This window comes from Rhinolophus hipposideros, assembly GCF_964194185.1.
Source record: "Rhinolophus hipposideros genome assembly, chromosome: 18".
In the NCBI taxonomy this organism is placed as follows: domain Eukaryota; kingdom Metazoa; phylum Chordata; class Mammalia; order Chiroptera; family Rhinolophidae; genus Rhinolophus; species Rhinolophus hipposideros.
In genome coordinates, this window is record NC_138064.1 from 11,578,921 (window position 1) to 11,606,578 (window position 27,658).

A 27,658-nucleotide genomic window follows, 5' to 3' on the forward strand; every position below is an offset into this window, starting at 1 on the left:
GCCTCCCAGACCCCTCCTCCATGGCCGCACCCACAGGTACAGGTGTGAGCTCATTGCAGCCAGGGCTGTCCCCTGCTGGTCCTGTGGCGTGAGGCTGGACACTGTCTCTCTCCTGTCCACTGCGCCCCCAGCAGAGCTGGGCTGGACATGGAGGGCGGGGGCAGGAATGATCGGGGAAACATCTGCCCTCTGATCATCTGACCCCCCACAAGAGATGGGGCACCCACCTCTCAAAGCATGTGAATTCCTCCCTGTCTGACAGATAACTCCTGGCCATTTAGGCGTCACACGATCCCCCTTAAATCAAAACCGGATTTAATGGGCCACCAGTGATTCACCAGAGGGAACAATTTAGTCATTTTCTAAGCCCCTGCCTCCTGTTCACCTCTCCTCCCGCTGCCGTCAGTGCCACCCCTGCCTGCCCTGAGCAGTACTGAAGCTTACTCAGGCTGGGGGGAGGGGAACGGTAGGGCGGGACGATGTCAAACCTATTTCTAGAAAGCAAGATTTTCTATTCTGGTGTTTTCCCAATTCTCCAACAATCGTCCTTACTTGATGCCACAGAAGAAGGCCGGAGAGATGGGACATGCAAGAGTCGCCCCCAGCCCAGCTCGGGTCTGTGACACGTCACGTCTGGAAACGGGAGCAGAGAGCAGACAGTAGGGCTGGGCTCCCAGGCCTGAATGAAGGTGCCATGAGGACACAGGGCTGCCCCCATCCCACCCCCAACTCAGCGTGGACAGGAGGAAGTGCTCCAAGAGGGAGTGAAGTCACAGTTTCCCCAGCCCTGCCCTGCGGCCAAGGAGTCTGCTGGGCCAGGAGGGCGGCATCCCTCGCTTCCAGAAAATGCTAGTGGTGCATTTGTGCAGGACTGCCAGCCCACTCTTGCGGGTGGGAGTGGGGGTGGGGGATGAGAATGGGCTGGACAGGGGGCTCTGCCTGGAGGCGGCCTCTGCACTGTGGGTCCCTGGGAGAAGAGTGGTCCTGACGTGTGTGAAGTGGTTTCAGAGCACTTCCTGGGTACACACAGCACTTCCTGTCCCCTTGCCCGGCTGCCAGGCTGCCACTGCAGTTTCCTGCTCTGCTCTCCAAGCCCCCAACCCCTCCTGCCCTGGGCCCTTAAAAATCTCCTTTCTTTGCCTTGTTAGATCAGAAAGACTCAACAATGGGAGAAGGGGGACAGACAACATTGGATTGATGCCCTCATTTTGCTCATGGGGAAACAGGCTCCAAGAGGGGAAGTGACATGCCTAAGGTCCTTTGGTGCATGCGGGTAGAGTCAGGACTGAGTCCAGGTGTCCTGGCCCCTGCCTGGGTCTGGTCTGCCAGCCACGCCTCGTCCCTTTGTCCTCCACTCTCTGATGACAAGAGGCTACTTCCTCCTCAGACGCCAACAGGGGCTCCGGAAACAGCCCTCCTTGACCAGGAAGCAAGAGGCTTGGGCAGCGCTCTACTCCCCCAGGCACCCAGGACCTGACATGCTCGCGCCTCCCAGCAGGGCCTGAGCCAATGAAGAGACGTCTCAACCCCCAGCCACACTGGCGTCCCAGAAGCCTCCATTCCCGTGGCTCCTGGTATTCTCCTTACCTTCGGAGGTTTCCCATGCTCCCCGCCCCTACCCGCCCCAGCCCTCACCTACGGACAGTGTCCCCAGAGGGAGTGTCCAAGTGCTCAAAGCAAGCCCTGCAGGTGGCGATCTGGGCTCTGCCTTCTCCAGCTCCAGCCCCTCTCCCAGACGCGCCCTGGCCTCACTGCCCTCCCGAGGGTCTCGCTGCCTCTGTCATCCTCACTGCGCCTTTCTTGGCTCTGTCTCTTCCTGAGAACCATCATGGCTGCTGGACCCTGCTCCAGCCACCGCTTTGTCCCATGACACGGCGGGGTTGCTTCCTTTCGGTCCTGCTGCTGGGACAAGCAGTGTGCTTCACAGGGGCCTTTCTGGACTTGCAAAGCCCAGCTGGGCTCCAGCCGCGGGAGCAGGTACCCGCCCACATACAGTCTCATGCTCCCTCCCGGGCCCTATGGAGGGGCTGCTCAGATGCCCGCTGGCCCCAGAGCTTTAGGGAAATCCCTCTTCACTGTCTAGTGGCTGTCCTCGGAGCTCACCACTGGGATTCATACATTCATGTTTATACCAACTCTGTCGCAAAATTTAAGTTTTAATACATGCTTTTTATGGAGGAAGAGGCCCACAGAAGCAAAAGAGCCCAGACTCAACAAGTCAGAATGTGGTCCTGACCACCGTCATGGTCTCGGGCAGTGCCCAGGGCAGTGCCCAGGGCAGGGCAGCAGGTGGGCACGCTCCAGCTGTTCTCAGACTGACCCCCCAACAAGTAAAGCGTAATCCTGGGCTAAGCTGTGTCCCCAGCACTCTCCTCCTTCATGATGAGTCTGCCCTTGACAAGTGACACCTGGCCAGGGAGCCACCGTCCGGGCCTAGCTGTCCCTTCCTCCTCCGCCGACAGCGCACGGGCTTGCCTGAGCACGTGCCCATGCACACACAGCACATGCGTGTGGGCTATGCACACACGAGGTACATGCAGTGCACACACCTTGGCTGCCTGCACAGCACACTGCGGCATGCAGGGACGGGTGTATAACACGTGCAAACACGTATGTGCACATGCCAACACATACACATCCTCACGGGTCCACACGCGCTCACACACATGAGTGAAGACACACATCGTGGCCACGAGCCCCTGCACCTCCTAAACCCTCTGCCATGTACCCTGAGCCTCAGGGCCTCAGCACAGTCTCTCTGGCACCTCTGAGCACTCACACCAGTTGCCACCTATGCTGCTCCTAATCCAGAGCTCTCTCTCATCTCATCTCCTTATCATGGAGCTGAATTTAAGTGGTGGAGGGGAGGAGAATTGGGCAAGAGTTACGCAGCAGTGGGCATTTCTGGAACTGCACGGCTTCATAGTTCCTCTCTCGGGAGTACGCTGTCTATTGCTTTGGGTGTTCTAATCTCTCTTCATCCTGAGACGGGACCCCCCCCACACCCCAGGTGGGGATGGAGACTGGGACGGGCCGGCTCTGTGCTCACAGCAGGTGGGAGCAGGCTAAGGGTACAGGGCAGCTCAGGAGAGTTTCCAAAAGTGAGCAGAACCAGCCGCCATGTGCCAGCCCACCAGCCAGTGTCGGGAAGGGTGCGCTGAGACCCGAAAGGGCGGCGACAGGCAGGGCCACCAATGGGACACCTCCTTTCACTATTTGCCTTCCCAGGATGTCATGATACTGTGCACTGGTGGGGGAGGGTCTAGGAGGGCAGAAGGGAGGGTGGCAGGGCCCGCCCTTGTCCCCATTCACTGCAGACCCCTCCCTCTGTGGCTCGGTCTGGGGATTCTATTCATGTGAAGCCAACATTCCTGGAGCCCACAGGGCCAGCAAGATCATCTCACACAGGTGATCGCTGTCTTGCCTAATGAGAAAATGATGACATGGCCCCCTGCCCTGGGCCCCTGGGCCCAGCCAGGCTTTGGCTCCCCAGCCCCCAACCCTGGCAGCCTCGCCCCAACACACACACCTCCTGCTTTGTGCTATTGTTCTACAGGTATGCCCACCGGTCCTGGGAAGTCCACTCACAGGCCCCGTGGCCGCCCCTTCGGGGCCCTCCTATCGCCAGGGTTGAGTACCTCTGAACTCCCAGGGTATTAGAGCATTAGGACAGGGGGCCATCAGGTCCTTAAGACCCTATTGCGTGAAGTAAACTGAGGCCATGTGCTAACGTGGCTTCCTCAGTGCCATACACAGTGAACCGGTCTCAACGACTCCCCCCTCCCGAGAGGCGGCCAGAAAGGCACACCGTGGACCTGGAGGACGCGCTACGTGAGTGACACAGACCCCTTCCTCACCCCCTTCTTCCCTGCACATCCCACCTCTGGGCTGACATCACTGGGATCCTAAAGAGCCAGGCCAGAGGGGTTGGGGCTGCAGCGTCTGGAATTCACATTGATCTTGCCTCTGCTCATGCCTGAAAGAGGATAAATATAGTTCTGGCAGCAACCTAGGGGTGGGTGAGAGGCCTTCCCCCAAGCCCTCCATGTCTGAGAGCCAGAATGCCTGGAAGTGGCCATTTTTAGAGCCAGCTGGGAAAGAGGGACCCACCGGGCCTGGCTCAGCTGCCTGCCTACATCCCCTGCTCATCCCCACCATGCCAGTCTGAGGCCGAGTGGGCAGAGGAGGAGACCTAGGCCCTGGGTTCCTAGGCTGGTTGGGGGGGAGTCCCAGACAAATACAAGGTAGTCAGAGCAGAGCCCAGGCAAGGTTATGAGCTGCGGGAGAGGGAGTGATCAGTGAAGATGGGAGAAATCATAGAAGCCTTCCTGGAGGAGGCAGGACTTGGAATCATAGAATCTGAGAATCTGAAGGGATCACAAAGGCTGCCTAAAATGCACATCATCAGATCCAGGAAGCTCCTTGGCACCATCCCTGCCAGAGGGCTATGAGGCCCTATGTGGGTACCTCCCCCAGTGGGGACCTCTTATCTTCTCATAGTGGGACAGCTCAGGTGGTCAGAGAGCTGCTCTTTATATGTCACTTCCCACTGCTGCCTTCAGGGCCACAGACCAAGTGTGTCTCCCCACCCCCAAGTGACAGCTCTTTGGAGCAGAAGGACAGACACAAGGACCCATTTTCCAGGGTCTGCCACCCCTCAGGTGGGCCATCCCCAGGTCTCTCAGACCGTCTGTGCTCTTTTCTCATCCTGGTAGCAGTGGTGGGGGAGGGGTGTCTCAGCCCAGCACCATCACACATGACAGTCCCACTACTCCAGGAGTGGCCAGGAGCAGCCAACGACAGGAGCCTAACACCTAACACAGGAGGATGGCCTTGGTCCGTGAGGGAGCAGACAGCTGGCTCACAGAGGGTCCCCTGTCCTGGGGCACATGCCCACCACCTGCCTCATCCTTACAGATGCCACCAGAGGGCTCCCATGCACCCCCCTCAGGGACCAGACCCTGCCAGAGAGCAGACCTGAGGGCCAAAATCAAAGCCAGGGCTGGTTGGAAGGGGTGGGGTTCAGACTTGGGCGGGGCTGCAGCAGAGGTAAACTCTTCAGGCAGACAAATCAGGGTGGCAGAGGGGAGGATCACTACAGGGCTTATTTCATGTACTTCTTCTATCTGGAGGATTCCATCAGTGCGTCTCAGACTTCAGTGTCAACATGAATCCTCTGGGGATTAAATGCCGATTCTGGGCTAGGAGGTGTCATCTGAGATTCTACATTTGTATCAAGCTTCCTGGCGAGGCCAGTGCTGCAGCCCCAGGACCCCTGATCTCAGGACTCTGAGCAGCAAAAGAACTGAATTACAAAAAAAGAAAACACCCAATCCCAATGTTGTTAAGACTAAAAACACACAGAGAGGGGGGAAGCTTCTCATGACACCAGAGAGAGATTACAATGGGGCATCACTTTTCATCTGAGCTTCCTGGAAGTCATGGCAAGAAGGGAAAGCAATGGTTACTAGCTCTCATCCTATGATAACAGAGACGGCTGCCTGTCTTTGGGAGAAAGTCTTTCTCCCGATTCCCGCTATTCAGGGAATTGAGCAAGCAGATCTTACTACCAGGAGACGTGAGAAGCAAGCTGTGTTTTAGGGGCACTGCAGGGCTTCCTACGAGAAAGACTGAGCCTGGGCATCTCCCTGGGGTCCATGCCTGATGCAGACTCACAGTTTAGATAACACAGTTCTCCTGGTGCCCATCCTGGGTCAGAGCCATGGTCGATGCCCATAGGAGACCATTCTTTCATCACCACTGACCCAGACTCTCTCTGGCTCAGGCGCCCCTGACAACAGAGGGACGCCTAGAGCTCCCGTGCTCCACCATGAAGCCCTGGGTGTTCAGGAGAGGGCAGCTGAGGCCTAGATCTGAGCCTCAGGAAGGGGTGAGGTGGGTCTGTGGGCAGCGGAAAAGCCCCACCTCTTCCCAGCAATCAGGAAAGGCTTCCTGGAGGAGGGGACATGGCAGACAGATTTGTTTATGTAAAGGAAGGGAGGTGGTTTCAGGAGAGAATAGTCCAAGAAGAAGGAGGGATGGGATGGGGTGGGGAGGTTCCCTCACTGCTCCATGGCTGGCTCAGACCTTCCCAGGGGGCTGGTGAAGATGGGATGGCACATTGCCCTTCTGCCACCCTGGCACCCAGGACTTCCCGTGTGGGCTATCTTTCTTCGCAACCTGAATCTCCGCTTCCCATCCCGGGCCCTGCCCCCCTTAGAGAGCAACCAGGTTGGCAGTGCAGAGGCTCTGCCCTGGGTGCATTCCACACACAGCGCAGTGTGGATGGGAGCTGGGGCCGAGGGGGGAGCTCGGACACCTAGGCCTCTAATGGGACTGTGGGCGCAGCCACAGACAGGATACAGGAGAGGACCCACTTGGTCAGCCTCGTGCCCCGTTGGGAAGTCACTGCCCCAACTGGGGGGTCTTTACTTGTGAACAGGTACGTTCCTAGGAAAGGCACAGACTGGTCATCTGGGCCTGAAGGGGGGTCAAGGAGAGCACAGCACAGGGTCACATGTATGCTGGCTTCTCAGCCTTCCTCACTCACTTCTTCCCGGACTGACCCGGGACACACCCCTCTCTTCCCAGCCTCCTTTGTGATGAAAGGGACATGCAGGACCCTGATGCCTTTCCAGAAAAGGAAATGGAAAATCCTTAGACAAATAGTCAAGGTGTGTCTGCTTCAGCGGAGAAGAAAGAAAAAAAAACAAAACCCAAAAAAACGCTTGGTGTTTGCTGTGATTGCCAAAGCTGTCAGGGGCTGGAGGGCAATAGGAAGTGGGGTGTGCAGGATCCACTGGGGTTGGATGGGTGCTCCCACCTTGGCTGACCAGGCTTCCTCCTGGGCAGGGCCAGACAGGAGCTCTGGCCCATCCTTTTCTGGGCTGCTCGTGGGGAGAAGGCTGAATTGAAGGAAAGGCTGGACTCCCACACAACAGCTCTCGGGTATAGACACCAGGACACTCACAGATATTTCCAGAGCCATGAAGTCTCAGGCCTGGGCTGGTGACAGCAGAGGAAATAAGGGGAGGTAGGAGAGAAGGGGTTCCAGGAAGCCCCACCCTCTCCTCCACCCTGCTTGGGGGCTTCCAGAAGGCAGGGGAGCAAGGAGGAAGGACTTGGCATGTGTCATCTGTTAGCCTGCAGGCTCTGGGCGAACACCTCGGCTGTCTAAGACTCAGTGTCCCCATCTGGAAGTGGGAGGTTTGAACCACTGGCCTGTCAGGCGCTGCACGCAGCAGGGGCCACCGATGAGAATACGGGCCCAGCTGTGCAGAGCCACCTCATCCAATCACCTCACTTTACAAATGGGGCACCAAATCCCAAGTAGAGGGAGAGGGTCTGAAAGGAACAACTGGAGAGGAAGGCATTTCTCCAGCTAGCTCAGGGGCAGCTTAGGGGCCTGGCGAGAGGGGAGGAAAGGAGAACAGGGACTGCTGTGGGGGGTGGGTTTGGAAAGGTTGGGGAGAGGGACTGACTGATTGTAGGGGTCAGCTGTTACGGCGAGGGGCCGGCCGGCCTCAGCACGTCGTGGCGTGGCATACAGTCACCCTTCTGGATTCTCGGGGAGTTAGGCCCACCCCAATGCTTGCACCCCCCCATCCAGCTCCCAGCAAAAGAGCCAACACCAGCTGGGCTCAGACGGGGTGCTGGCCCATGCCCAGCACTGCACCCTTCCCCTCACACCAACCTCCAGAGGTCCAGGATGTTACTACTCTGCTGTACAGGCAGGGGCACTGATGCTCAGAGAGGTTTCCATTTTCTTTGCTTTTAACTTAACTTAGGTGACAGAACTGAGACGTTGGAGCAAAGATCTAAAGCCAGGTAGTCAAACTGCGAGCTCATTACCACCCCACCCCCTGCCCAGGCCCCTTTCTCACAGTGCACACCCCATGCAGCAAGGAGCCCCAAAATCCAGAGAGAGCACAGCAGCCGGACACACGTGGGCCTTCTGCTTACGGGCCCTGGAGAGCCTGGGCCATGGTAGAAGCAGACATAGAGGAAGCGTGAGCCTCAGACCGGAGCTCGGGGGGCCACTGTCTGCTTTCCTGCCAGAAAGAGCCCTGGTCTTCAAGAGATGAGCAGTTTCCATAATGCCCACTGACACGCCAAATGGCCAGAGCTGGGGGGTCTCAGACACTGAGAATACCAATGGGGCACCTAGGTCCCTCCAAGGCCACCGTGGGACCGAGAACCCTCCTGCCAGCCTGGCCGTCTTCCAGGTGCATTTGGGAGCCAGTCGGTCCCGTCCAGCTGGCCCAAGGTCACCAACAGCTTGGGAAACAATGGGCAGTGGGTCCAGCCGTGGCCAGAGCCGGAACAAAGGCCTGGGCACTTCCTCTAATTGAGGGCCCCTCCTTCATGGTTTGCCAAGGCAAGGGCAGAGGAAGCTTTCATCGGGACGTAGGGATGTTTTGCAAAGGCTCTTCCGGGAGAGCTGTAGCCACTGGTGCCAACATGGGAGCAGGGGAGAGAGGGGCCTTCACTCCAGGCCCGTGGGCCCCCCCACCTAGCGAAATCAGTACAATGCAGGGTATTGAGCTTGCTCCTGCTTTCCATGACCCTAGCTCAGAAGCTGGCATCTGTCCTCAGATCCACCCTCCACACTAGCTGTAGCAGTCTTCTAACACATCACTGCCCTGCTCTGAAACCCCCCATGGCACCCCGGTGCTCACAGGAGGCAGCTCAAGCTCCTTCCACGGACATGCACAGGCCTTCAGGATCCAGCCCTCATATCCTTAACCTTCCCCCCCACCCCATACCCGTGGCAGCTCTGCCCCAGTCATCGTGCCTGGGTGCTTCTGTCCCTCCTCCTTCCCAGCCCTCCCTCAGGGTCCAGCTTCACCTCTCCCCCTCCAAGAAGCTTCCTGGGCTCTTGGCAGGTTCCCCTCCTCTGAGCCCTATGCCCCTGATAAAATCCAAGAAGGATGCGAGCCCAAGATTCTGGAGAACAGTGTCAGGAGACCGATCAATAATAGAACAATTCTTCCTTAGACTGTTTCCCATACACAGCGCCATCTGTTTACACAACCACCCAGACATAATTGTTAATAGCACCCCCCTCAGGTTCAGTCCCTGTGCTGGGACAGGGGAGGGGTGAGGCAGAGGGGGCAGGGCCCAGAGATGGTGCCCTGAGAATACCTACACTGGGCACCCAGAGGTCACAGGGAGGGGGGCGCTTATCGCCCAGGGCTCCACTCTGCGGGGAGCTGGGACGTTGCCGAACCTCGCAGATGTCAACAGGCCTTAAAACAGAAAATGCCAGATAAGAGCCTAGGATTGGCTTTATCAGGGGCCACAGGAAAGGCGCCAGGTTTAATCTAAAACCACACCCGGAATCAACAGTTTAGAGAGCTCAGGCAGCTGTTGCCTCCCCACCCTGACACCCAGTGACTGGGGCTTTATGCCTGGGGGGGGGGGGGCAAGGAGGGAGGGCACAGATGTGGGCCGGGGAGGAGCTTCTTCAAAGAGGGGGAGTGAACCTTGGGTTTCATCCCCCAGGTACATGGGAGGAGAGAGGGAAGATAGGAGCCCCAGGCCCAGGAATAAGGAAACAGCACGATGCGGAGGGCGTGTGTGTACACAGGCATACTTAGTAACGGGGAAACCTGTAGCGGGGTGACCAACAACCTCTAACTGGGATCTGGGTTTGTGAGAGAGGAGCTGACCCAGGGCACTCAGAGGGTGGGGCCCGCACTTGCAGTTGTGTAATGCAGGAGGGCTTCCTAGAAGAGGGGCCTTGAGGGATAGGTGGGATTTGACACATGGACAGGGGGAGTGGAAGGGCAGGAACCAGGTGCAACAAAGCAAAGGCTTCAGGCAGTAAGGGGCTCTTTGGGTAAGCAGCTGCTATGGTCTGGGGTGAGTGGAACTGGAGGAGGGATGGGAGGAACGAGAAGCAGGTTGGAGTCACCCTCCCCATTAGATATAAGATGTATTCCCTTCAGTAAAACTATCTGGAGACCCCTGTGAAGGCGAAATGTCCCAGGAGGGCTCTTAACTAAGGATTACTGTCTGGGCCTCAGTTTCCCCATCTATAAAGAGAGGCCTTCAGTGGCTTCCAGAGGACATAGGATTGGTATTTTGTGGGGGAGTGGGCCGGACAGTGGGATAACACACTATGACCGGAGATGGCACGAGAGAAGGTTGGGAAAGCCAACCTGGGGCTTCTGTCATCACAGAGAGCCCCGCGTGGGGTTCTGCTCCCTCTCCGGCGCAGAGCAGATCCGCTGGAGCAACACACAGGTTCTGGAAGCTTGCCAGCCCGACCCCTGGCCAGCTGACCTGCCCACTCACCCGCCCGCCCCTCGTCCTACATTAAGCAATCTCCGTATCGCAAATGCCTGGCATTTTTGCCTTGTAATTACAGCTCCCACAGCCCCTGAGGATTGGGCATGATTAGGGTGCAGGGAGGACTCTGGTGGGGAAAGAGAGAGGCATACCTGCAGAGACTTGGCAGCCTGCACGGTTCAGGATTTGGTGGCCAGTGAGGATGGGCCCCACGGCGTCTGTGACCTCAATGCTCTCCTCACCGCTCACTCTTACTGCCTTGCCTGGGAGCACCGCCTGAGCCCCTCGATGTGCCCCCTGCTTCTGCCCCACTCCCCTGCCAGGGAGAGAAGTCCGAAGCAGAGCTCTGAGCCACCCTTGTCTCCAGGGAAACCATTTACTACTGGCTGCCTCCTCTCCTACCCCTCTGGGGCTCCCACTCTCGGGTACCCCCAATGAGACCTACAGAGGTGGACTTTCACAGTCTCTTGGCTCTCACCATTCCTTTCACCTGGAAAGATCTTCCACTCAATTCTCCCCTTGTCAAAACCCTGCCCATCCTCCAGGCCCAGCCGAGATGGTACGGCCACTGAGGAGCCTCCCCGAGCCCCCCTGGACCATAAAGAGCAAACACTTACTGAGTCCTTGTGACGGGCCAGACCCTGCTCTCTGCACTTCACGATGTATCGACTCACTCAATCCTCAGCCCAGCCCTGTGGGGAGGTAGTTGTACCCATGAGGAAATGGAGGCCCGAGCAGCTTATGTCAGGTGCTCAGGCCACGCAGGCAGGAGGCATTGAGCCAGGACTAAGCAAACTCAGGCCCTCTGGGCCCGCTGCAGCTTCTGCCTCTGCGGGCCGATGTGGCACGTCTCCTATATGTCCCTTCAGTGCACTTCTTCACAATGGGGACAACTCCTGCGCTTCCACACTGCCACCCCACAAAACTGCAAGCTCTAGAGCAGAGCTTCTCAAACTTGAATCTGATTCACCGGAGGCTTTTGTTAAAATGCTGCTGCTGATTCGGTGAGGCTGGAGTGGGACCTGAGGGCCTGCGTTTCTAAGAAGCTCTCAGGTGTTGTGGATGCTGAATTGCGAGACTGGGATCTGAACCAGGGCAGGAAAATCCCTGTGTCACCCTCGCTTGCTTAGCAGAGCTCAGGGCCCATGGGAGCCTCGCTAAGACGGGCTGGCCCTTCACCACTGCCTGCCCTCCCGGGTCTGGGCCGCTGCTGTCCTTCCGACAGTGGGCCCCACCACAGCCCGTCTTCCCTTCTGGCTCAGACACAGAAACCCGAGGGGTCAGTCAGAGGGGTTCTGGACACACCCCTGCCTTAGGACATCTCCCAGTACACCCCCCCCCCCGCCCCCGGAGTCCTGGCCCAGCTCTGACCTCCTGGGAATTCTTCCAGTTCTGGAAATTGCTCTCCTTACCTGGGCTCTCCTTACCTCTCTCTCACGGAAATTGCTCTCCTTACCTCTCTCTCACGGAGAGCATGGTGCAAATGCTTCTGCCAACGTTGGTCCATCACATCCTCCAGCCATGGGGGAAGGTGAAGAAAGCACCGGGCTGGCAGTGGAAGAGGCCAGGAGCCAGTGAAGATTTGGAGAGCGGCATCCGTGAGCTGGGGTCCCCACCCCCCAGCCGTGGAGGGGTGCATCTCCTCTCCTAAAGCCAAGAGAAGGAGGCTTCAAGAAAACTGCCTGAAAACTTGCCCTGTGTGTCCGCATTGTGGGAGGGTCCATGACTCCCGCTCGGACGTCGCTGCTCCCGACGGTGGCTGAGCAGACAGACGGTGACGTGGGAAAGGTCTGACCTCCAGAGTTGGGGAGGCAAAGATGTGTTTGTGCTTCGTGTGGCTTAAATGTGGATCCTGCAGAAGGCAGACTGGGGTCTTCTTGCAAGGGGTGGACTCCCCCATAACCTGCAGGAAAATGAATCGTCTGGGACTCGAGAGAGATCCCAGCGGTGGGAGGGCCCCCACACGAGCCTCCCACGGATGAGGGTATGGGGTTAAGTGTTACCATCAGACTGGTCTTACCGCTCCCACTGCCAGGAAAGCAGTGGACTCAACCTGTGCTTTCATCCAGAGACCAAGAAACAAACAGTGGAGAGAAAGAGAATCTGATAAGGAGTAGTAAGAAAGGATAAACTGTTTCCTTCTCACACCCCACTGAGGTCTGCTTGTTCAGTGGACCGGCTGCCCCAGAGACAGAGTGCTGAGCCCAGGCTTAGCCCCTGGGAAGCTACTTACCTCTAGGACATGGTCACTCAACTCTAGGACAGAGCTGGCTCTTAACCTTTTGAGGGAAAAGAGGGGAATGTTATTCCAAGTTCAAAGCCATGAGGAAGACGTACATGTACACGAAGATTTTAATAACATTGGGGGCGGGGGGGTTATGGACCTCTAAAGTCTACCCACAGACGTCCTAGGAAACTATGCATCCCATATGGAGAACGTCCACGTGCAGGGATGTACAGGCCTGTATTTCCTTGTCACAGGTCTGGCCACAGTACGGGGGGGTTCGTTCTAAGCTCTGGTCTGGGAGAGGGTGGTGCAAGGCTCTGCTCATTTTCCATTCCAGAAAACCCCGGGCAGTGGGTGTCAAACTGCACGTGTACCTGTGTCTTGCCTTCCAGAAAACTGTTTTTGTAATTTGTTGGAACTGATCTTCTCGAGCAACACTGGGAATATTTTGATTTCTCCAGCCTGCCAATGGGACCCTGGTCAGGAGGTTAAGTGAGTTTCATTGAAAAGACAGTTTTTCCTTCCCGGGCTGATAAACAAGGCTCCTGCAAGGAAACCACCTTCCTGTGCCTGGTCGCTCAGCTGGAGCAGCCTGTCCCTGGCCAAGGAAAACAAATGCATAAACATTTCAGGGACATATAGGAAGCAGTTCTGCTGGACGCCCGCTGTGAATGGCCACTGAAGTTTACATAGCAGACCGCACCGGGGCCTCCACCAGCTTGGACAAAGCAAAGCACTCCCTGCCCTCACTTCCCTCCGGGCCCCTCCCTGCCTCTCCCCACAGACTGACAGTTGGCCACAAAAGCGCCAAACAGGCTCTGTAGTTGTCACCACTGAATGCCAGTTTTGTCCCCTGCATGCCTGGCACTTAAAGAGAAGGGGTCTCCTTTTAGCCAGGACTGCAGACTACCCAGCCTCCCACTTCCAGGTAATTTCATACTGAGCTCCAGGCAGCACACGGAGTCTGGGGACCAGCTGCCAGCCTGGGGCTATGGCCCTCTGAGACCTCTCCCTGTGCCTGGGAGTATCGTGTACCCTGGTCCCCACATGGAACACCCACCTCTGCAGGCCCCACTCAGAGTCCCGGCCCAAAAGCTCACTGGGCACAGCACCGACGAGCAGGGGACAGCAGCTCCTAAGGCTCTAACATTGTGTTTCTCATAGCTTCTCATGTGGAAAGCCATGTGACAGGCTCCTGGAGGCTGGGGCTCTGCCCTCAGTCCACTTGTTGGGAGCCAATGCAGAGGGTCCTCAACTTTAGTTTTTGACCTCTCTCTCTCTCTCTTTACCAGCCTCCAGTTGGAATTCTACACTTGCTCATATTCCTTTCCTTTCTGAAATCGGTAGGATATAAATGAATGGAATGAAGGAGGCTTCGCCTGTACAATTTTCTCTTCACAAGTGATTGTTGTTCCCATGCCCACCTACCTACTCCATCGCAGCTCTGCAGTGTGAGGGTCTCCACAGGTTCTGCCCACGCACATTTGCGGCCAGTTCTTGGCACATGCCCTACTGCTGACACACAGAGGGACCACATCCACTGCCTCTGCTCAAGCCCCTCATTGCCCTCCGTGGCCAAGAGACCCCTCCCTAGAAGGTTCTTTCCCCCATATCCACTGGGCCAGGTCCAGCCTACCCTCCAGGGCCACATGACTGTCCTCCTGGGGCCCCGAAGGAACCCGGGTCTCCCCTGGGATGAGCTCTGGGGGCGGGGGTGGGGGGGCCGAGCTGCTCCTGGTCCACACATCTTACGGAGCCCAGTGCCTTAGACTTGGGGCAGAGCAGCAGAAGCCAGGCTAGACCAGAGGCATCGTTTGCCTGCAGAGACCATGGTCACGGGGGCTCTGGGGCCCCTCCAGCCCAGCCACGATCCACGCAGACCTGGTGCTTCCTTCGCGGCAGCAGAACAAATCAGTCTCAGCCCTCAGCGTGGGTTTCACTCCTGCTTTATAGAAAGCCACCTACCCGACATAGACATAAAGAGTGCCCAGGGTCCCTGGGCTGACCGTATCAGAGGCTTGGCAAGGGGACGGCCCGGCGGGGAGCAAGGGAGGCATGCAGACAAAAGGCAGCAGGGACCCCAGCCGCCGGCCTCCTTCCTGTCCTTGGCAGTCACAGCGCAGCTGGGAGGGGCCACGCAGCAGCACAGTCCTGGGTGGGCCCTTCATGGAAGGGGCAGGGAGGTCCTGGATGCTTCTGCAGCAATGCTGGCCCGGGGGCGGGGGTGACACCCTTCTGAGACGTGCTCCTGCGGCCTGGGGCCCAGCTGTCCTCCTGTGATGAGCGGTGGAGCCATAGGGCTTACACACAGGAAAGCTCAGAGGATGGGGTCGGAACCGTTCCAGTTCACCGACGCCCCCTTCCACCTACAAGCGGGGGCCCAGAAAAAGAGAGTCAGGGCTGCAGGGCCCACGAGGGAGCCACCTTGTGCCCTCATCCACCTGCAGTTCTTGTCTCAGGGGCTTGGAGGAGTCAGGTTCCACCCTCGCCACCTCGCCCTGCACACACACACACACACACACACACACACACGCACACTGACACACCACACCCTTACAAAACACAAATGCACCCAAGACCCCGGAGAGAGCGATGGAGGGGGAGGGCATTCATTCAATTCATTCATTCCTGCCACAAGTGTTTACGAGGAGGCTCCTTTGTGCCTGGCACTGCAGGGGTCCTCTGCGAATGTAATTCACACACGTCTGAAACCAGCCGTTTTCCAGGGGTGCCTGATGGTGGCACTTTAAAAGTATGTGGGAAGACCGAGATACGGGAACATCCTGGAGCATTCAAGGTGCAGAAGGAAGTCCGGTTGCTGGAGCCCAGAAAGGGGGGGAGAGTTGCGGCACAGGCTATGGGCGACAGGAGGGGCGGCGCCTTGTGGGACCCGGGAGGGCTTGTAAGGATTCTGGGTTTTGCTTTAAGAGGCACGGGGAGGGAGTGACGTGCTGTGGGCAGTTCAGTAAAACACAGATGTCCATTTTTAATTACTTTATGACACCCTAAGAAGCACGGAGGATAATTAGGCTTAGATATAATTTAACAATTGTTCAATTCCAAAATGTAAGTTATTGTACATGTAAGCATGACATTTCCCAACATGTGATTTTAATCTGTGGCTGAAACAATTCAGAGGAATCACATTTAAAGCTGATGGAATATTCCTGCAAAATCTGGCCTTGGGTATATTAACATATACATGTATCCTAAGATTATAGGAACTAGGAAACAGAGGTAGCATGCCTCCACGGCATGCCAGCGCACAGAGTTTGAGGCTGGGGGGTTAGAAATGCTTTTCACCATGTGGGATTTGGGGAGGGAGGGAGATATTTTCACAACCTGAAGTTTTCCTTCAGGACGGAAGTCAAAATGGGCACTGTCACTTTAACTGCTGATCGGCATTAGAAAGTCCAGTATCCCTGAGATTGGGACTTCAACAAGGAGGGAGGCAATAGCCTTCCCGCAAATGAGACAGTTGCATTTCCCAACCAAAGGCTTGAAAAGCACCAGGGAGTTTCATCACAAACCCAACATTCTTCATCCTCATGAATAACCTAGACTCCCCACTGAATTTCTTTCTCCTTGCTTCTCAGCCTTCTGCTCTGTGTCTTCCTTCAATCTGTGCCTGGCCTAAATTGTCACATCAGTCAGTGTCCCTGACTTTTAGGTTGAGGGGGACAGCCTTCCAGAGGCAATGAGGTTCATACACATTCGGTTCTACCAACTTCTCTTTCCTCTGATGCCAGGTAATTTCGTGGTATCTGTAAACACTGCATGTGCCCCTGTTGAATATTTTTCATACTTTCCACCATGCCCATTCCCTTCAAAGGAGCAAAAAGGTTTCTTGTCGTTTGGAGAAAACAGGCTTAGCGGTGATCCTGTGCTTCTTGCTTCCATTAAGAGGTTTAATGCCGGAGATGATATTTGCATATAGCCCATTTTGGAACAATTAATATTGCATTCTCCTCTGAGCTCCACCCAGGGCACTGCAAGGATAGACTTTCCATAACCACTGGGGAATGTGAGAATGTAATGTTCAGCATAATCTCGACACAGCCCTGCCCTGCGATTCACGCCCAAAAACATCCCAAGAAATGTTTATCTGGTCCATATATGAACACTGAATTGCATCTTCTTTTTAAAACACTCAGCGAAAAAGGCTGAGATGGGCGGACGGTGGATATCCTGCTCAGTCAGGAATGTCACATCGTTTCAGGGAACTGGTCCTTCCCACACCAGCTCTGTGTTCTCCTCAGTGTATTTGCTAATTCCCTATGATGCTGAGGGATCTCACCCAAATTGAGGGTGCGTGGCTTTCTGGCAACTGATCCTTTCCTTCCAGCGTGACAGGCTGAGTGGTATCATTTCACCACCTGAGCCACCTGGCCCCTGGGAGCCTTCTGGTCACAAGTGCTCAGAAGCAGTTCTGGATGTGCAAAAAACATGTGCAGACATCTCTAGAAGAGGGCTTTTCTCCAGAGCAAGTGTGGGAAGAAGTACCTTTGTAACGTATACATTATTTGAAACCTAACCAGTGACAAGAGCTGCATAACTCTCTTGTGCTTCTCCACAGATGCTGCCGCCCCTACATCAGCCATCGTGTGGGGTGAATCACAATGGTCAGCACCACTTGTCCCACTGGATGTGGAAGAACTCAGAGATTCTGTGGCGTCTGGGTGCTTTAGACTTTCTCCTGAGCTGCTGTCCATCAGAGGGGAGGCAGACCCAGAGGCATCCATTAGATGCTTTGGGCCACGTGGATGGAATCCATCAGCATTCATCACTGCTTGAAGAGGACACACTGGGACTCTGCCTGGAGACAACGTGACCTGGCGGGGAGAAGTCGCACTGCTCCCAAGTGGTCAGTGCCCACTGCCTGCACTGTTTGGTGCTGGAGCCTGGCGGTGTCCCCAGGGAGCTGACATAGGTCCAGTCAGTAGGGAAGATGGATGCGGCTCTGACTTGCACCGCGGAGCAGGTTCTGGAGGTAAGACAGGCTGGGAAGACATCGTGCTGATCACAGGTTCGTGGGGACAAGACTGAGCTACCTCTCTACTGGATGAGGAGTGCTTTAGCCACACGGCACAGGGCTTAATTGATTCTCCCACGCAACTCGAGATTTTCAATTTTGTTCCTCTGTTCATCATCGTTGCAGTTTTGAAGAGTGTCATTAAAAAGCTTTTGTCATTCTATTAAGCTTTGTAGGTAAGCATGGACCTCTGTAAGTGTCTTACCAAAGCTTTGGATGCTAGGATCCCGGAGGGCGGGAGGGAGGGAGGACAGCGACAGTCCACCCACAGCCTGGCTGCAGGAAGGCCGCAGGGACCCAGATTTGCAAAGGGGAAACTACTGCCCACACCAGGGTGGTTTCTCGCCCCACCAGTCATGGCAAAAATGAAGGGAAGAGTCAGAAATGGACCAGACTTCCTGTATCCCTTTAAGAGCCATCCTCAGCCTGGCCCCCCCAGCCCTTGCCCCACCCCTCCCAGCTTTCGCCCTACCCTCTCTGAACAGGAAGTTCCTCCTATGAGCTCCCCCAAACTGCAAACGTCACAGATCCTGGCAAAATGAGGTCCGGCCTCAGTGCAGTTGCAAGCCGTACCTATGTGCCACTAGATGTTCATGTCACACCAACAGTCATGAGTCGTGTGGCCAGCCTGTGGGGTTTATGTTTAGTTTTTGAGGCTTTGCACGGAAGTAACTAATCCACCATCCCAGCCAACAGGTGCCAAAGCAGGGAGAGTATTAAAAGCACCAGAGAGAAGCAATTCACAATTTATGATGGAAAGTCAAAGCAGAGACGTTTTAAAAATGGAAAGAGCTGAGACACAAAACTCAGACCCTTTTCAGAAACATTGCCCAGCAGGAATGGTTCTGAAAGTCTGTGAGTTAATTACAAGGACCGTCAGAAGAGCTTTGAACATGCAGTTAGGGACAGGTGAAAATAGAAACGCTTCCGAATGGGGCCCAGCATCAGAGCACCCTCGCCAGTGTTACTTCAGGAGGAGGCTGAAAGTGAGTGTAGAGCAGGGTTTCTCCACCTCGACACCACTGACATTTGGGGCTGGCTTTTTCTGCGGTGGGGGCTGTCTTGTGCATTGTAGGATGTTTAGGACCCTCCCTCTCCGCTGTGACAACCAAAACAGTCCCCAGACATTGCCAAATATCCCCCGCGGCACAAATCACCCCAGTTGAGGACCACTGGCTTAGGGGTTGAGCTCTGTGACCGTGCCACGTCCCTGGAGATAGGGGGGGCTCAGTGTCACGGAGGCCCACCTTCCGGCCACAAAGGAGGCCCTTTCTTCTTGGAGCCATCGCCACAACAGAATGGCAGTTACTGCCTCAACTGCTTTTCCACACTGATGAAACTGGTGTGTTTCAGAGTTGGGGGGAAGATCCCTAATAGAGCCTGTATCGGCAAGGAGAAGAGCGCAGCCTGGTTTTAAAGCCCCCGTTGCTGACTGGTAAAAATACATCCCAGAATTCAGCAGGACTCAGCTGAGGCCCGCACACTCCTGTTCTGTGTTCTGCCCCTGCAGCACGGCGCTCGGTGCTGGGAACCCAACCAGGAACGAGGGATCCCAGGACAGGTGTATGCAGGCTGCAGGGTGGAGAATCTGAAGCAGGCCGGCTAGGCAGAAGGAGCACCCAGAGAACCCTCCTACGATGGGTGGGAGGCAAAAAGGATGTCAGCAGAAGTGTGAAGGCTGGAACAGGCCCATATGGCAGGTGGGGGGACCACTGAGGGAGCGGGGCGCTGGGCTCTAGGCCCCAGAAGGCACCATTCCCAGATGAAACTCGATTTTCAATTTCTTGTCTGAGCCTCCAAACAGAAACATGTGTGGCCCAGCCCCAGGCCCTGGTTATGAGTTCTTTCCTCTTTCTCTGGACTGTTGACAACTGTTTCATTTTCTCCCACTCTAGCTCGGCGGAAAGGTTGAGAGCGGTCACTGTGTGTCATGTTGGGAAACGACCATAAATGAGCCTGATTTTGCTGAGACGGTTAGAGAACAGCCAGAGGATCGGGGCAGGAGACAGACCCCACATTCCTGACATAAGCGAAGGTAACAGGAGATGCTCTGAGGCCCAGACACACGTCATACTGAACAGCAGACATGGCACACGACCCGGGGACTGTTCAGCTTCGGGTGTTCTTCTCCAAAAGCAAAACCCGCAATCTGCTCTTGTGCAATGTTGCCATGCCAACAACACCAGGTGGTGGGAAATCACACTGCCCGCTCAGTGACCTTCCCCTGGGCTGGGACAACAAGGGCCGAAGCTGCCGGCCCCGTGCTGCTTGTGACTTGAGGTACGGCCTGGACACAGACCCCCACTCTGGAGAGACCCTCTGTGAAAGGAAGGGACATGCCCAGTGGTGACCAAGGATATTTCTATGGACCCAAGCCAGCACTCGCTGTACCTCGGCAGGTGCTTTGAATCTGACTGGCCTTAAAAATGACCTGACTCGGGCACACGTCCCCCCTTCCCATCAAGGCAGGGGCTTCCTTTGGGGAGCAGGCCTTATCCCTCACAAGGCAGAGCCCACGTGCAGTGGGTCCTCGCTGACCTTGAAGGCCACTTTCCCAAGTTTTCGCCTTTGGGCTGTTTGAGAATCTGGGATGAAAACAAACGCAAAGCCTTTGTAATCCAAGCCCCTTGGAACAGGCCGGGCCTGCTGTTTCCGATTAGAGTGGTATGTTATCTGATGGGGACAGAAGGGGAAACCCAGCGGTCCCATTCTTCCCCTGCGCACTCCGCTTTTCTGGGAACAGTGCTGGGAAAAGTCTCACTGTGTGAACTGCCCAGGTGGACCCACCCAGTGGAGCAAGTGATGGAGAAATGGAGCAGGCAGGCAGCTGCTATGAGGAAAGTCCTAGAGGAGGACGGAGCACTCATGCCTGGAGGGCAGGGAGGGGGCAGCCAGCGGGGCCGGAAGACGGTACCCCTGGCCCTGTGTGTTTCAGCGTCCAGAGGTGGGAAGGTGAGCACCTCACTGACATCTGATCACCTGAGCACACAAGGCAGCCAGGGATGGGGAGGCACTGCTCTCATCAGGCACCGGAACAGGTTCTCAAAGTGTGGGCCTCGGACGGGGCAGCAGCAGCAGCAGCACCTCCTCAGCAGCACCTCCTCAGGAACGCAGATTCTTGCCCCCCCCCCACCCCCGTCAGACCGACTGAACCAGAACCCCTGGGGGTGGGACCCACTAATCTGTGTTTCACCACCCCCTCCAGGGGATGCCTGGGAAAGCCCGAGGACCACGGTCTAGAGCAAATCTTCCCAACGGGGGAGCCACAGCCGCATACCGGTGTGCCAGAACTCGGATCCCTCAGCCAGCCGGGGGCTGGGTGGGGTCTGGGCAGACCGGAGTCCCAGGCCAACTGTCCCTCACCCTGTGTGCTGCACAAACACGACGACTTCCTACCTGTGACAAGGACTGAGAGGCACTGAGATGCCGGGGCCCAAGCGCCTCCTGCAACAGGTGAGGGGAGGGCAAGCAGGACAGACACTCAGCCTGGACCAGACGGGCTCTCTCAGGCGCATGCAGCCTCCGCAGCTTTCCACACCCTTTCACTATTTCATTTCACGGCACATGGCTGCGGGTGCACGAGGGACACAGGTCCTGGGAGAAGGGGACAGCTGACAGGGGAGGAAGAGGTGCCCCAGGCCTACATTCACACTCAGCTGTCTCTGGACTGAGCTCCCTGACAGAACAGAACTACGAGTCGTTTTCAAGCACTTTCCAGTCAGGGCTGAGCCCCAGAAGTGCAATCACTGGCCCACGGGGGCTGCTTGGCGAGGCAGGCCGTGGAAACATTCCTGGCGAAAGAGGAGTTACTCCAGATGGAGCAGCTGGGAAGCTTCGGGGTGGTGGGCCGCCCCCGGAGGGGAGCAGAGGCAGACCCACCGTCAGTGAGGGCCCCCCCCCCCCCCCCCCCCCCCCCGTGTCTGCAGGTGGGCGGAGCCTATGCCCAGGGTGTCTTGGCAGGCCCACCTGCAGGAAGGATGGCCTGTGGCCTCCCACCCGGTCCTGTAGGAGGTGCCAAGGCCGGTGTCACCTCCTTTCCCTGCTGCTGCCCTTCTCTCATCACTCTGAATGAGTGGCCCTTTGTACATGAAAGGAAAGCGACTTGCACGTGCCTTTAATCCTCCTGACGAAAGAAACGCTGGCACATGACCCCGTAGGAATGCTTCGTCCCTGGCCTGGTGGGCGGGTGGGTGGCCGGGTGAGCAGATGGACAAATGGAAACGATGTCCTGACGTCTCCCATGTCCCCTCCCTCGTGTTCCCGCTGGGTACACGGCATCCTCTTTCTCTCTGTGGCTCCATTCAAGGGCTCACTTGCCTGCGAGCGAGCAGTACCCCGAGGTTCCGGCACGCCCCCTGGATGTCAGGTGGTCAGAGCCCAGGGCCTCCACCCCAAGCCCAACATTTTACAAACAGGGAAATGGAGGTTCTGCCTGAGGTCTCACCGAGTCATGAGTGGCTGAGACAATAAGAGAGCAGCTTATAGAGCACTTGGTAACGTCCCGGCGCCCTTCAGAAGCCTGGGAACCAGGAGCTGCCATTATCCCCATTTTACAAATGACGAAATGAGGTATGGGGAGGTGAAGTCCAGTGGCTCATGGCCAAAAAAGGGGCAAGGCCAGGACTCACACCCAGGCAGCCTGGCTCCAGAACCCACTCATCATGCCTCCAAGTTGTACCACTTCCCTCAGAGAAGGTGCTAGAGTCCAGGACTCCCCCTCCCTGGCCTACTCCTCCCATTGCACCCTGAGGCCTCCCATTGCACAAAGGTTCTGTGAAGGGCCTGCCCACGCTTGGGAACCCCCCACAGTCCCAACCCCCCAACTCTCCACAGGGCTGGGGCCCCACCAGAGAACTCATGAGTGAAGTGAGTCGTGAATCCCCCCATAGTCCCGGAACCTCAACCTCCTCTCAAACACTGAAGATGAGTGGAGCCACGGACCCCCACCTGCCTCTGGGGTTAGGGGGCACCTCTGCTCAGGGTTCAGAAGGCCCAGCCCGCACCAGCAGAAAGATGGAGCACGCTCCTCCCAGACAGAGGGTGCGGCTGCTCCAGAGCCACCTCCGAGCTACACCCTGGAGGGGCCAGGCCCTCCCACCTCCCTGTCCTGTTCAAGACCCCCGCCCACCCCCTAGGGAACCTAACCTGTCCTTCCTCCTTCGGGCCTAATAGCACTCACCGCCCCGGGTGCCTGCTGCCTGGAATGAGGAGGGGGCCTCAAGAGGTTCAAGGGGTGCACACTCACCCCCATGCCCCCATAAGGACGTCGTCAGAGGCTGCCTGAAGACACGTCACCCCGCAAATCACACACTTTCCCACTTGGGCCACGGTGGCCACAAAGCGCTATACGTGAACAAGCCCCAAGCACCGCGCCTTCCCAGTGTGCAGGGAGCCCTCTGAGCTGGGGCGTCTCCCTTCCTTCCGGCCAAGTCCCCCGCCCCTGCCCCCCACTCTCCCGGCCACTCAGGTGAGGTTCTACTGCCAGAGTGGGCCCGACTCACTTGGTCCTGATGCAGAGCTCGAGCGGAGGGACGAGGTCATCGTCTCGGTCCTCAGCGGCAGTCTGCGTGGTGTCTGGGGAGCAGGACAGAGGCACGCGCTCAGCCAGGGCCCGAGCTCACCCTCGGCTTGGCACTGACAGCCCGACTCCTGCAACCCGACCCTTTTGGCACCCGACCCTCTTCTCACGTTAGCTGGACCCCTCACTCCTGCCCATCGGTTCTCACCTGGACACCGCAGCACCTCCTCACGGGCCTCCCACCCCTTCCTCCTTCTACCAGAATAACTCTTTCTAAAAACACATCTGATCCCATCACTCCCCCACTCCAAAATCTCCCAGGTCTGCCCACTGCCTAGAGACTAAAACCCAAACTTGTCGGCAAGTATTCTGGGCTCTCTAATATACATCGTCTCAGCCCCACCATACACCCTTAACGCCATCCGTTCCTCAAGGCACAGCTCTGGCCCCCTCCGGCAGAACCCACTAACACTCGCCCTCTGGCCCCCCAGTCCTGACATTCAAGTGTGGCTGCACCGCTCTCTGACTACCCTGAGTGGGTGGCTATGGCCGGTTTCCCTGACCAGTGGGTCTGGAGGCTCCCCAGGGAATGCACGGGGGTGGGTGGCAGGCGTCGCACCGATGGTCAGCCGGATCTGCTCCTGCTGGTTGGCCAGCCCGTCGTAGTAGTATAGGTCGAAGAGCCTCTCAGCTCTCCAGTCTCGCAGGAGCTCCAGCTGCAGGCCGAAGAGGACGCTGAAGTGGCTCTCACTACACACCACCCAGATGGGGAACCTGGGGGTCTTCAGGAAACAGCCGACCTAAATGAGGAAGAAGGGGGCAGAGATGCCGATGGGACCTGTTGGCCCTGGGGAAAAGGGGCCAGGGCATCTTCTGTCCAACCCCCGGGCTGGGCTGACCTCAGAGCCCCCGTTGGGGACCACAGCCTGTGTGTGATGCTGGGGGCCCCTCGAGCTGCTCAGAGGCAGGCCTGTCTCCCAGAGCCGACCTGGCTGCCTCAGCCTGCTGCTTGCAGGGCCTTGGCCTCATAGCCAGTCTTCATACAGAGAGATACCCTCGCCGGAAACACAGACGCCCTCTCCCCTACATCTCCACTCCAGGTGGTACACAGTACTGCCCATCCTGCCTCCAAAAGCTCCCTCCTGCCCAGAGTCTCCACCCTGGACAATGACCCCCCACCACACCCTCCCCTCCCCACACTCCCATGGAACCTCTCACCAGTCCTCAAACTAATCCAGCACAGCAGGATTAGTGCCTGGGTATCCACTGTCTGCGGTCTAGAGCAGGCACACCTCTCCTCCCCTTCGGGGTCCTGCACCACCTGAATTACCCAATCAGGGAGCATGCACCACCTCCTTCTAGCTCCCGCGTGGGGAGTACTAGGTACTCGGTCCCCACGCCCCTCTAACGCAGTGCATCCCTGCCTCACAATGACGCATCTGCCTGTCTGCACGCTAGGCTCTACCCTTAGCATCAAGAGCAGCGGGTGTAAGTCAACGTAAGCTAATGTTTGACGAATGAAGGTCCTTGTGAGTGAAGTGGAACTGGGACTAGGTAGGACTTTAGCTTGAGGATACGTGGGACTCGGAGCCATGGGGAGAAGGGAGGGAGGGCCTCTGGGTGAGCAGTCTGTGGTGATGCCAGGACCTACGTCCAGAGACCTTGGGAGAACGTCGTCGGGACATTCAGGAAAGAGAGCAGAGGAAGGGGAAGGCGGGAGCTGGGCGTTCCACCTGAGGAGGGACGCCCTCAGAATGTCCCAGCAGAGGACAATCACGGCAGAGGGGGGCTCAGGGAAGGCAGATGTCATGGCACGTGCTTCGGGGCCCTCAGCCCCTGTTGGATGCGGGCTGGCTCTGCCCCAGCCCCCCAGCTTTCTGTGCGCTCTCTCCCTATCACCTATGACTCCCATAGGCAGCGCCTGTCCCCACCTGGGCCCTGGTTTATCCAGCCCTGTACGTGCCATCAGGCTGGGCTGGTTTGAGCCTAAATCCCCACCAGCCCCGGGAGATGTTTGCTTGCTCAGGTATTTACAGCCACAGCCTGTGGATTAAGGAAAGAATGGGAATTATTTTTCCAGTGGGGAGAAGGGCATACTTTCTCCAGGGCCCGTCACAGAAGAGTGGCCGGGCTGTCTTCCTCGGGCCCCTCGGAATCTACCCGAAAGCTGACTCAGGGCTGGGGTGTCTCAGACAGAGGGGCTGTGCCCGGAAGGCCCTGAATCAGGTCCCTGGTGAAAGACTTGCCCGCAAACTGCGGCTTCCTCCAGAGGGTGGGAGGGCGACCTTTACAATGTGTTCATTTTCTCTTTGTCCAAGCACCCTGCCCCCACCTGGACAGTCGGGCCCTCACTCCAGTCCCGTGTGACATTTAAACGTGACCGCAGAGCTCAAACCTGGGTGGGATGTGGGGGAATTAAATGCCTTAAAGGACGTGGCTGGACGTGCCTAAACCCCACTGCAAACTTGGCTTCCGTTCCAGGCTCAAAAGAGGCTTTCCTGACGAGGGCGTCGCCTCAAACAGGGAGCCCTGAAGACTAGGGACCCAGTGCTCATTCACTGCAGGAAAAAGAGTCACTGGGCCTGCCAGGGAGCAGGCGTCTGCATAATCAGCCACCCTGAATTTTCCAGCAGAGAGACAAAAGGGCAGCTTGCCATTTACACAACGGTCAAAAGATTAAGGGCAAAAAAAAGCTGCCCAGAGAGTTTAGAAATGAGTTTTCTCATTCAAGAGGCCCTTCCAAGTGGGTGACATTTTCCAAAGTCGAAATTCACTTCCTTGGGATTTTGGAGTAACTGCCCAAAGGCCTGGGGCGAGGAGGGAAGGTGGGGGTACGTTTCCTGCATCACAGGCGGAGGCTTTCTCCTGGGGGGTGAGTGTGCAACACAACCGGGGAGACTTTTGATGAGGATTCTTACGTCTTTGAGGGGTGGGGGGAAAGGTGTACGAATACCCCAAACCCATCTGTGGACTGCCAGCTTAGAAGCCCTCAGTGAAAGGGATCAGCATCTGATTGCTGGCAGGGTTAGTCTGTCATCTCAGAGATGGTTCCGGGTACCACGCTAGACAATGGGGGTACAGCAGTGAAGGGAACAAGGGCAGCCTTGTCCTTACGGAGCTTAGCAGATTAACGGGGAGGACAGGTAGTAATCAAGGAATCACACAGATGCATTTCCACTGCATTGCCCTGAATCGAAGGACGATGCCATCAGATTCGCCATTATGCTTTGTGTCACTAAGAGCTGAAGGCAACGATTCAAATCTGACACACCATTGACTGCAATAACGCCTCAGAAATCTCAGCAATGTTCCAATGGGGGAAAGTGCGCATCTCAAAAGCAGTGAAATAGGATACTTAAAACCAAGAAGAGGCCTACGAAGGAAAGAATTAAGATTCTATGAGGGAGAATGACACAGGTGGGCAAGGGGCCACGAGAGGAGACCCCGATTTAGATAGAGTGATGAGGTGAGGAAAGGCCTCCTTTAGGAAGTGACATTTGAAGCTGAAACGTGAAGGAAGGGAAAGTAAGGGCAGGTCTCGCAGAGCCTTGTAGGTCCTGGAAAGTTCTGGATTTTAGTCTATGCATTAGTCTGCCAGGCTGCCACACCACAGAGCCACAGGCTGGTGGCTTAAACAACCGAAGGCCAAGATCAAGGCATCAGCAGGGTTCGTTGCTTCTGAGCCCTGTCTCCTGGGCTTGTAGATGGTGGCCATCTCTCTGTCTTCACATGGTCTTCCCTCTGTGTGTGTTTGTGTCTCAATCTTCTCTTCAGGTAGGGACACCAGTCAGACTGGATTAGAGCTCACCCCAAGGGACTCGTTTTAACTTAATTACCTCTTGAATGGCCCTATCTCCAAATCCAGTCACATTCTGAGGTATTGGGGTCTAGGATTTCAATACCTGAATTTTAGGGGACGCAATTCAGCCCATAACAGTCTGAGAGGACTGGACAACCACAAAGGGGTGTTAAGCAAAGGAAAGATATGGTCTGATCCACTCTTTAAAAGCTCACACTGGCTTTGGATTAGAAAGGGGTGGGGACAGGAGACCGAGGCCAGCTGAGCTGTCACAGGTGTCCAGACCGGCAATGCTGGTGGCTCAGACCAGGGTGAAATTGGACACTTGAGGAACAACTTAGGGTAGGAGCCATGTGACCTCCTGATGGATTGGACATGCTCCTGGTTTGAGTAACCGGACAGAAGTGCTATTTGTGGGGCTGGAGGAAGCAGAGGAGGCTGGAGCTCATGGCTCCATCTTTTTCTCGGGTCCCTTCCTAAAGGCAGCAGTGAACATCCCCTGCAGGTTACTGGAGGAGCACGGAAGTTAAACTCCCTGTCTCATGCTGTCCTTCCCTGGCCTGTTAGTGTCCCATCACCATGACTACCACGAGCCAGGAGGGACCTTCCAGCTGCAGCCTGCAATGCAGTCCAACCCTCACTGCTGAGCTCTGGGATGGTGGCAGGTGGGCAAGACCAGCCCAGCGGGGTCACAGATGGCTGATGAAGGTCCCGTCATCCCAAGGCAGAGGAGCAAACTTCCACTTGCTGGAGAAGATAAAACTCCCGGTCTTCAGCCCAGCACACAAC

At 56.6% G+C, this 27,658-nt stretch overlaps 2 protein-coding genes across 3 annotated transcripts in view; both read right to left on the reverse strand.

Moving 5' to 3' along the window:
* Positions 1–11,940, reverse strand: part of AQP1 (aquaporin 1 (Colton blood group)) — a 35,837-nt gene extending 23,897 nt beyond the window's left edge. The window contains exons 1-3 of one of the 2 annotated variants that reach the window (XM_081079693.1): positions 11,750–11,940; positions 10,911–10,985; positions 10,446–10,609 (exon numbers count right to left, since the gene is read on the reverse strand). The gene's annotated coding sequence lies outside the window, so the exon portion shown is untranslated. The remainder of the gene's footprint in view (positions 1–10,445; positions 10,610–10,910; positions 10,986–11,749) is intronic. The other variant, XM_081079694.1, reaches the window with a different exon arrangement.
* A 2,509-nt stretch (positions 11,941–14,449) lies between these two features.
* MINDY4 (MINDY lysine 48 deubiquitinase 4) overlaps positions 14,450–27,658 on the reverse strand; it is a gene marked incomplete at its 5' end in the record, with an annotated part of 103,051 nt that continues 89,842 nt past the window's right edge. Inside the window, 3 exon segments of the mRNA XM_081080241.1 lie at positions 14,450–14,886; positions 23,054–23,126; positions 23,690–23,870. Of these exon segments, the coding sequence (XP_080936367.1) occupies positions 14,838–14,886; positions 23,054–23,126; positions 23,690–23,870 (303 nt within the window). The 3' untranslated portion in view covers positions 14,450–14,837.